Here is a 9,452-nt window from a genome sequence, read left to right on the forward strand (position 1 = left end):
GGTACATAGAGCCTTCCTCGTGAATCAAGCTGTCTAGATGTCATACCAGTCATTTACAATATTTTCTGGGCCCTGGACTAAAGGAGGCAGCTGGAGACCTTGTGTCCCTTTGGATGGTTAGTCCTCCAGCCACGGGCAGCAAGCCATTATTCCCATAGGAACCTGAACACCAACACTTCCCATCCAGCTAGGGGCAGGGGTCTGGGCTAGCAAATTGTTCAGGCATTCTAGGGTGAACATGTGGGGTCGTTTTTGGACATTGCTTCTCCTTCATAACCATTGATCCCCAAGACTATTGAGTGCTCATCAGTTAAATCTGGAATAGGAAGATAGATGTTATCTGACTTCCACCGAATTTTTAGAGTCTAAATAATTGCATTTGTCCTGCTCCCTCAAGGATGAGCCAGATTGTCATCTACTCCCCTTGCCTGCATTTATTAACAAGTTCTATAGAGACCTAGAGATTGTCTCAGCAGCTGCAAGCCCTCCTTTTGGCCTTTGACACTAAAGTTGGAAAAGGAGAGGAATGTATTTATTCTCCTTATCCCACCTCTGCAGATTGTTTAGTGGCTTAGAGTCCATCGAAAGCCAAGGTGTCCAGAGCTACCGCCACTGACTCAAAGTGCCCCTGCCATTGGCATTTGAGTCTGGCAGCAAACATTTGTTTGGTACACTTCTACAAAAGCCTCAGACCCCAGACCCAAAGGAAAAAGCATTTGTGGTTTCCTTTTGTCTGAATGGACCTCGAATAAGGTGGAGAGACCTCTGGTGCCAAGACTCTTGGGAACCATGGAAGATATGGGTGGTTTCCATTATTTCGAGCAGTGGCAGTTAAGGTGATCACTCGTAGTTTTATTGGGGAAAATCTAAGGTAAGAGTAAACGCCTTGGTGTCTAACCATAATGTGGCTGGCTCCTTCCCAGGAGCTCCTCCTCACCCCATTTCTTTGGCAAGGTTTTCTTTTCTTCCCCATGGTTCATGGGTAGACCCAAATGCTAATGGTGTTTTGAGCTCTAACAGCCGTGTCAGCTTTCCTATACTACTGTTCCTTCCACGCTGGCAGTGTTCCCAGAGAAATCTTTCTGTTCCTAGGAGGGCCCTAAAATTTGTAGAACCCTCAGACCTCACAGAATATGAATGTGCTTTTGGTGTCTGGCAAACTTCCAGGGAATCTGTCCAGAAACAGTCACTCACGAATTTCCAGTGATTTTGTAAGGTGACTCCAAGTGGGCTCAGGATCTCTAGGAAGCCTGCTCTGATTTCACACACCAAGTTAAGGTAGAAGCAGGCTTATTTGTCTCCCTCATAGGTAAACCTAGGTTTATCTTGTAGTAGAGAGCCCAGCGTGAACCTCTCCATTTCATCTTCCAGCCATTCCTCCTGACTCACTTCCATCCTGTCTTCTAGCAGTTTCTTCAGCCACAGTAGCTCTGGGTGCAGGAAAAGCTGTTGGAGCTTACAAATTGTTTTTATTTTTAAAATAAGATTTCAGGGGGCGCCCTGGTGGCTGAGTCAGTTAAGCGTCTGGTTTCATCTCAGGTCATGATCTCAGGGTCTTGGGATCGAGCCCCGCATCCAGCTTCCCTGCTCAGTAGGGAGTCTGCTTCTCCCTTTCTTTCTACCCCTCTCGCCTGCTTGTGCACTCACTCTCGCTCTCAAATAAATATGTAAAATGTTTTTTAAAAATATGGTTTCAGATTTGTTGAAGGATGGTAGTTATTCTTTATTTTCTTATAAGAAATCTCTGAGAAAAAAAAAAAAGTCAGGCAAAACACCCAATGCTTTGTGGGCTGGTAACATTGAAAATGAGGCCTATTTACTAGAACAAGGAGCGGTGGTTCCCTCAGAAGACATGGTTGGCTAGTTGATTGGATTCAATTGTGATTGGACTAGAGATGATGGAGTTTGGGTGGAGCCAATTTTAGAATTTTGAAGAGATATATAAGTCCTGATCATCAGTTCAGGTTTCATTTGGAGTTGTTTTCTTGACAGAAAACCATCTCACCCAAAACAAGACTATCGGGAAGGTGATATTTTTGCTGAGACTTGAGGGAGGTAAGAGTTTTCTGTGTACGAAGACCAGCAAGCAGGAGTACTCCAGATTTTTTTTTTCCTAAGACTTTATTTATTTATTTAAGAGAGTGGAATGAGCAGTGGGGAGGGGCAGAAGGAAAGAGAGAAGCCGATTCTCTGCTAAGTGAAGCCCAATGTGGGGCTCGATCCCAGGACCCAGAGATCATGACCTGAGCCAAAAGACTGATGCCTAAGCAGCTGAGCCACCCAGGCGCCCCCACTCTAGGCTTTTTTGAGACACAGGAATGTGGTTGGAACTGAAAGAGCAAGGGGTAAGTAGAAAGCGGTGTTGTTGAGCATTAAGAGGTAATGTGGGGGGCTCCTGGGTGGTTCAGTTGGTTAAGCAGTTGCCTTCAGCTCAAGTCATGATCCCAGAGTCCTGGGATTGAGTTCTGGGCCAGGCTCCCAGCGCACTGGGGAATCTGCTTCTCCCTCTGCCCCCAACCTGCCCCCACCCAAACTCGTGCTCACTCTCTCTCTCTTTTTCTCTCTCAAATAAATAAATAAAATCTTTTTTTTTTTAATAAATCTTTAAAAAGAAAAAAAAAATTAAGAGGTAATTTGGGGCCAGATCAGGTAGGGAGGGAATTTTAGGACATATGAAGGATTCTAAGTGGGATGGAGTAGGCATGCTCAAACTTGAAGATGGGGAAGATAAAACAATGTTTGGAGTGCAGAAAAACTAAGAAATTAGGAATTTAAAAGAATTAGCAAACAGTGTTAAGGGACCTCTTGAGATTGTGTTAATGAAGTATTTAGCTGTTGCATCTTTTTTTTTTTTTAATTCTGAGTGAGGGCATATTCATGCTGCCTTTTTTTTTTTTTTTTGGTTAAGAATGTTTCTTTTGTTTCACTGTTAAGAATGATGCTTGCTATATATTTTTTACATTGAAATCCTTTGTCTTACTATAGAACTATTTCTTAGTGTTTTACAAGTAAAGAATTTTAAAATCATGAATGAGTGTCATATTTCATCAAACGGTTTTTTGGTACCTACAAGATGATGATATTTCTCATTTTCTTTGTTAATATTCTGAATTATATCATTAGATTTTCAGATGTTGAATCATTCTTTCATTCCTGGGATATATTCTATTTGGTCATGAGGTATTATTCTTTTAATATGTTGCTTTATTTGGTTGGAAAATATCCTGTGTAGCTTTCATCTATGTTTATATCTAAAGATGGCCTATAGCTTAAATTTTTTTTGTACTTTTCTGATTTTGTTGCCAGAGATAATGGCCTCATTTGAGTAGCTTTCTAACTTTTCTATACTCTGAAAGAATTTGCATTAGTAAGAGTTAACTGTTTGTTAAGTTTGCTAGAATCACCTACAATATGATCTATCTTTTGGGCTTTTAGGGGTCATACTTTGAATTGGATTCTTACATTTTTGTGTTTATGCTTTCTAGTTTTTCTTGGATCTATTTTGGGTATGTTTCCTCTGTAGAAAATAATTCTTTTTTGAAAATTTTGATGTCAGGATGCCAAGAAGATTCTCTTTGGAGATTAATTTTTTTTCTACTGTATTACTAGATTTGTGCACTACTTAATTTCTAGTCTTGCTTATTATCTTCTCTCTTATGATAAGTTATATTCATGGTGTGTTTTAATTAGTCTCTTCAAAGAACAGTTTTGGTCTTCATCCTTGTTTTGTATATATTATCTTTCATTAATTTCATCTTTATTCCTTGTCATTTGTTTCCTCTCCTCCTATCTAATTTCAAGCTCCTTCAATTCAGTGTTTATTATTTATTTTTATTCACTATTCCTTTTAGTACAATGAAATATGTATCTTCATCTTCTTTGTGCTAGCTTAATACCTAGACTCTATCTTTATTTTATTTTTATTATTTTTCTTTTTTATTGTAATATAATTAACAGGCAATGTTATATTAGATTCAGGTATACAATGTAATGATTCAACAATTCTATATATTACCCAATGCTCAACATGGTAATGTGTAGAATTGTTGAATCACTATATTGTACACCTGAAACTAATAGAACACTGTATGTTAAGTATATTGGGATTAAAAATCTTCTTTATTGGGCACCTGGATGACTCAGTGGCTTAAGGCCCCTGCGTTTGGCTCAGGTCATGATCCCAGGGTCCTGGGATCGAGTCCCATGTCCAGCTCTCTGCTCAGCAGGGAGCCTGCTTCCCTTCCTCACTCTCTGCCTGTCTCTCTGCCTACTTGTGATCTCTATCTGTCAAATAAATAAATAAAATCTTTAAAAAAATAAAAAAACTTTATTTCTGGGGTGTCAGTTATTTCTCCTCCTTTGTTTCTGATTTTATTTATTGGGAGTCCTCTCTCTTTTTTATTGATAAGTCTGGCTAAAGGTTTATCAAATTTATCTTATCCTGGTTTCATTGAGCTGCTTTATTAGATTTTTAAAGTCTCTATTTCATTTATTCTGCTCCAATCCTTTTTATTTCCTTCTTTCTATTAGCTTTGAGCTTTGTTCTTCTTTTTCTAGCTCTTTTAGGTATGAGTTTGGGTTGTTTATTTGAGACTCTTCTTGTTTCTTGAGGTAGACCTCTACTGCTTTAAACTTCCCTTTTAGGACAATTTTTTTTTTTCATCCCAAGATTTTGGACTGTTGTTTTTTCTTTTTCTTTTTCTTTTTCTTTTTTTTTTGTTTCCCATGTATTTTTTAATTTCCTCTTTGATTTCTTGGTTGACCCATTTATTGTTTAATAGTATTTAGCATCCACGTATTTTAGTTCTTTCCAGATTTTTTCTTGATTTCTGGTTTCATAGTGTTCTAGTCAGAAAGGACACATGATATGATTTCAGTATTTTTGAATTTACTGAGACTTATTTTGTGGTCTAATGTGATCTCTTCTGGAGAATATTCCATGTACACTTGAAAAGCATGTACATTCCACTGTTCCGGGTTTGGAATATTCTTGAGTTTATATGTTAGGTCTATCTGGTCCATTGGGTCATTTCAAAGCCACTGTTTCCTTGTGATTTTCTGTCTGCATAATTGATATAGTGGGGGTTAAAGCCCCCTACTATTATTGAATTACTGTCAATTTCTTCCTTTATGTCAATCAATAGTCTCTTTATGTATCTAGCTGCTCCCATATTGGGTGCATATTTACACTTGTTCTATCCTCTTGTTGGATTGTTCCGTTTATTATTATGTGGTATACTCCTTTGTCACTCTATGTTTTTTTATTAGAGCATTTAGCCCATTTACATTTAATTACTGAAATTGTCTTGGAAAACTCTTTGTCTTTCCTTTTATTCCAAATGATAATGGTGCTAGGTAAGAGTATTCTTGGTTGCAAGTCTCTTTCTTTCAGTACTTTGAATATATCATGCCATTTTCTCCTGGCCTACAAAGTTTCTACTAAAAAGTTAGCTGGTAGCCTTATGGTTTTTTTTCCCCATATGTAACTGTTTTCTTTTCTCTTCCTGCTTTTAAAATTCTCTACTAGCTTTGCCATTTTTATTATTACATGTCTTGGTGTGGACCTCTTTGGGTTAATTTTGTTGGGGTCTCTCTGTGCTTCTTGGAGCTAAATGTCTTGTTTCCTTCCCCATATTAGGAATGTTTTTAGTTATTTCTTCAAATAAATTTTCTGCCCCGTTCTCTCTCACATTCCAAGGCCCCTATAATTCAAATGTTATTCCCTGGATGATGTCATGGAGTTCCCTTAACCTATTCTCATTTTTTATTACTCTTTTTTTCTTTCTGCTTTTCAGCTTTGTTGCTTTCCATTGCCCTGTATTCCAAGTTGCTGATCTGCTCTTCTGCCTCCTCTCATCTGCTATTGATTCCCTTCAGTGTATTTTTTTTTTCAATTACAGTTACTGAGTTCTTTATCTCTGATTGGTTCTTTTTATATTTTCTCTTTGTTAAAGGTTCCACTGAGATCCTCCCCTCTCTCCTCAAGTCCCTGAGTATCTTTATGATCACTACATTTAATTCTTTATCAGGCATATTGCTTGTCTACATTTCATTTAGCTCTTTTTCTGTGGTTTTGTCCTCTTTCATTTGGGACATATTCCTCTGTCTCCTCATTTTGTTAAACTCTCTGTGTCTGTTTCCCAATAGGAAAGTCAGCTATGTACCGATCTTGGAAAGTGGTGGCCCTATAAAAAAGAGGTCCTGTGGTGCCCTACAGCACAATGCCCCCTATTCACTAGAACCAGGCACTTCAGAGGTGTTCACTATGTGGGGTCTATGTACCCTACTATTGTGGTTGAGCTCCATCTAAGCTCTATTTTTAGATAAACATATGGAAGTTTGTGACAATCATCATAGCTTAATGAATTATCACAACTAACTCTTCTGATGGCTGTGTAACCAGCACCCAGGTTCAAAACAAGAATATTAACATGCTCCAGAGGCACCCTTATGTCACCATGCACAATCTCTCTCTTTCCCAAAGGTAATCACTACTCTGACTTCTAATATAGATTACTTTGCCTAATTTTTATCTTTATAAAAATGGAATCATGGAGTAGTTATTCTTTTGAGACTGGATGATTTTGCTTAGTATAATGATTATAAAATTATTCTTATATTTCTTTGTAATTTTTTGTCCTCATTGCTGTATTGTATTCCATTATATGGATCTACTATCACGTATTTATCCATTCTACTGCTGATGGGCATTTAGGTTGTTTCCAGTATTTGCCCAATAGAAATAATGTTATAGACATTCTTGGAGATGACTGTCAGTGCAGAGCCATGCACATTGTGGGAAGAGTTCAACCATAGCACAGGCATGTGTGTTCAATTTTACACAAGCAGATGCTCAATTTTAGTATATACTGCCCAAATAGTTTTCCAAGGTGAATGTAATGATTTCCATTCTCTCTCTTTTTTTTTTTAAAGATTTATTTATTTATTGGGGGGGGGGGAGAGCGAGCACAGGCAGACAGAATGGCAGGCAGAGGCAGAGGGAGAAGCAGACTCCCTGCTGAGCAAGGAACCCGATGTGGGACTCGATCCCAGGATGCTGGGATCATGACCTGAGCCGAAGGCAGCTGCTTAACCAACTGAGCCACCCAGGTGTCCCTGCATTCTCTTTATTAGAATATAACCCCTCCACATTGTTCCACATCCACACCACCTCTTGTTTTGTTAATTTTATAAATTTCTAGCCATTCTTTGAGTGTGCAATAATATTCCATATGGCATTTTATTTGTAACTCTCTAATAACTTTTGCAGCATTAATTTTCAACCCTTTTGTATTCCTCCTTTTAGGCTTTGTTTAAACACTGCCCTGAAGAAATAACCTGTATACGCACCCAAGACTGAGTGATTCAATAGACCTCCAGGGAACTGGGTACTGACTGAAGAGCAGCACAGGCTTAAACCGTGCTAGTTCTAGGCAACTCTTCCTCCCAGAGCATCATTTGCTGGTGAATCAGCAAGCCTAAGAAACATCATTTCATTTTCATAAAGGCCCACTGGTGGTTCCTAGTGACTCAGACTCTCAAACCCATTTTTTAAAATATAGAATTTTCCAGTATCCTCAACTATCTAGAACATACTGAAAAACTTTGTGAAGCTTGGAGCTTATTAATGGAAGCTATGAAGTCTAAGGCCAGCTGTGCTCAGAACCCAAGCTGTACCATAATGATATTTCATCCAACCAAAGAAGAGTTTAATGATTTTGATAAGTACATTGCTTACATGGAATCCCAGGGTGCACACCGAGCAGGCCTCGCCAAGGTGATTCCACCCAAGGAATGGAGGGCCAGGCCGACCTATGACGACATCAGTGACATCCTAATTGCAACTCCCCTCCAGCAGGTGGTCTCTGGGCAGGCAGGTGTGTTTACTCAATACCATAAAAAGAAGAAAGCCATGACAGTGGGCGAGTACCGCCGTCTGGCAAACAGCGGGAAGTATCAGACTCCACCACACTCGGGGTTTGAGGATTTGGAGCGAAAATACTGGAAGACGCGTCTCTATGATTCTCCCATCTATGGCGCTGACATCAGCGGCTCCTTGTTCGACGAAAACACCAAAGAGTGGAACCTGGGACACCTGGGAACCATCCAGGACCTGCTGGAGCAGGAGTGTGGTGTGGTGATCGAGGGCGTGAACACCCCCTACCTGTACTTCGGCATGTGGAAGACCACGTTCGCCTGGCACACGGAGGACATGGACCTGTACAGCATCAACTACCTGCACTTCGGGGAGCCCAAGACTTGGTACGCGGTGCCCCCGGAGCACGGCCAGCGCCTGGAACGCCTGGCCAAGGAGCTCTTCCCGGGCAGCGCCCGCGCCTGCGAGGCCTTCCTGCGGCACAAGGTGGCTCTCATCTCGCCCACGGTGCTCAAGGACAACGGGATTCCGTTCAGTCGGATCACGCAGGAGGCGGGCGAGTTCATGGTGACCTTTCCCTATGGCTACCACTCTGGCTTCAACCACGGCTTCAACTGCGCGGAAGCCATCAACTTCGCCACCCCGCGCTGGATCGATTACGGCAAGGTGGCCTCCCAGTGCAGCTGCGGGGAGGCCAGGGTCACCTTTTCCATGGACGCCTTCGTGCGCATCCTGCAGCCCGAGCGCTATGAGCTGTGGAAGCGCGGGCAGGACCGGGCTGCCGTGGACCACACGGAGCCCGTGGCGCCCGGCGGTCTGGAGCTGAGCGCCTGGCGGGAGGTGCGCGGCCCCGGGAGAGGCACGTGGAGCCTGCGGCACCTGCCACCGCGCCGGGCCCCACGGGCCCCGCGACCCGGGGCGGCTGGCTGGAGCCCCCGCCGCCGGCGCCGCCGCCTGGCTCCGTGCCAGGCCTCCCCGCACCCCTTACCCGCCCATAGTTCTTCCTCTGCTGCCCAGTGCGGGGCTGTCCCCGCCCGCCCCTCCGGGGAGCCTGGCCCCACTGGGCCACAGCCCCCCACTCCCTGTGCCCCAGGTCCCCGGCCCTCCCCTGGCAGGTGTGGTCCTGGTCGTCGTCCTCGGGAACAGGGGGCTCAGGGGGCTCAGGGGCCTAGCCTCCAAGCCCGGGCCAAGAGGCGCATCTTGGGGGGAGCGGGGTACCCAGCTCCATACTCGGAGGCTCAGCCCTTTCCTGTGGATGGAGGCTGGGTGAACAAGCCCGCACCACTGAGCCCTGGGCTCAGGCAAGCTGCTGAGGCTTCCGTGTCTGGCTGTGCCCCAGTCCCCTAAGCCCAGGAGACACTTTTGTAACCCACTGCTCTTGAGTGTGGCCACAGTATTCTTGAGACTGGCCATATTTATGTCAGAGCTTTGGGCGAGCTTGCAGGACACTGGTCTTGCTTGAGAGTCCTGGGATGTTGCCACTGATGCGTTGAGTCCATGTTCTTTACCAAGTTCGCCATAATTTGTTCTTTCTGCCAGACCCTGGAATGTCTTTGGACACTGCTGATGCCGGTTT

The 9,452-nt window shown here is 42.9% G+C and overlaps 1 protein-coding gene across 1 annotated transcript; it reads left to right on the forward strand.

Moving 5' to 3' along the window:
• Window positions 1-7,627: 7,627 nt before the first annotated feature.
• Window positions 7,628-9,223, forward strand: LOC132018720 (lysine-specific demethylase 4D-like). Its single transcript, XM_059401610.1, has one exon. The coding sequence runs from the start codon at window positions 7,628-7,630 to the stop codon at window positions 9,221-9,223; it is 1,596 nt and encodes a 531-aa protein (XP_059257593.1).
• The last annotated feature ends 229 nt before the right edge of the window (window positions 9,224-9,452 follow it).

This window comes from Mustela nigripes, chromosome 1 (assembly GCF_022355385.1).
Source record: "Mustela nigripes isolate SB6536 chromosome 1, MUSNIG.SB6536, whole genome shotgun sequence".
Taxonomy (NCBI): domain Eukaryota; kingdom Metazoa; phylum Chordata; class Mammalia; order Carnivora; family Mustelidae; genus Mustela; species Mustela nigripes.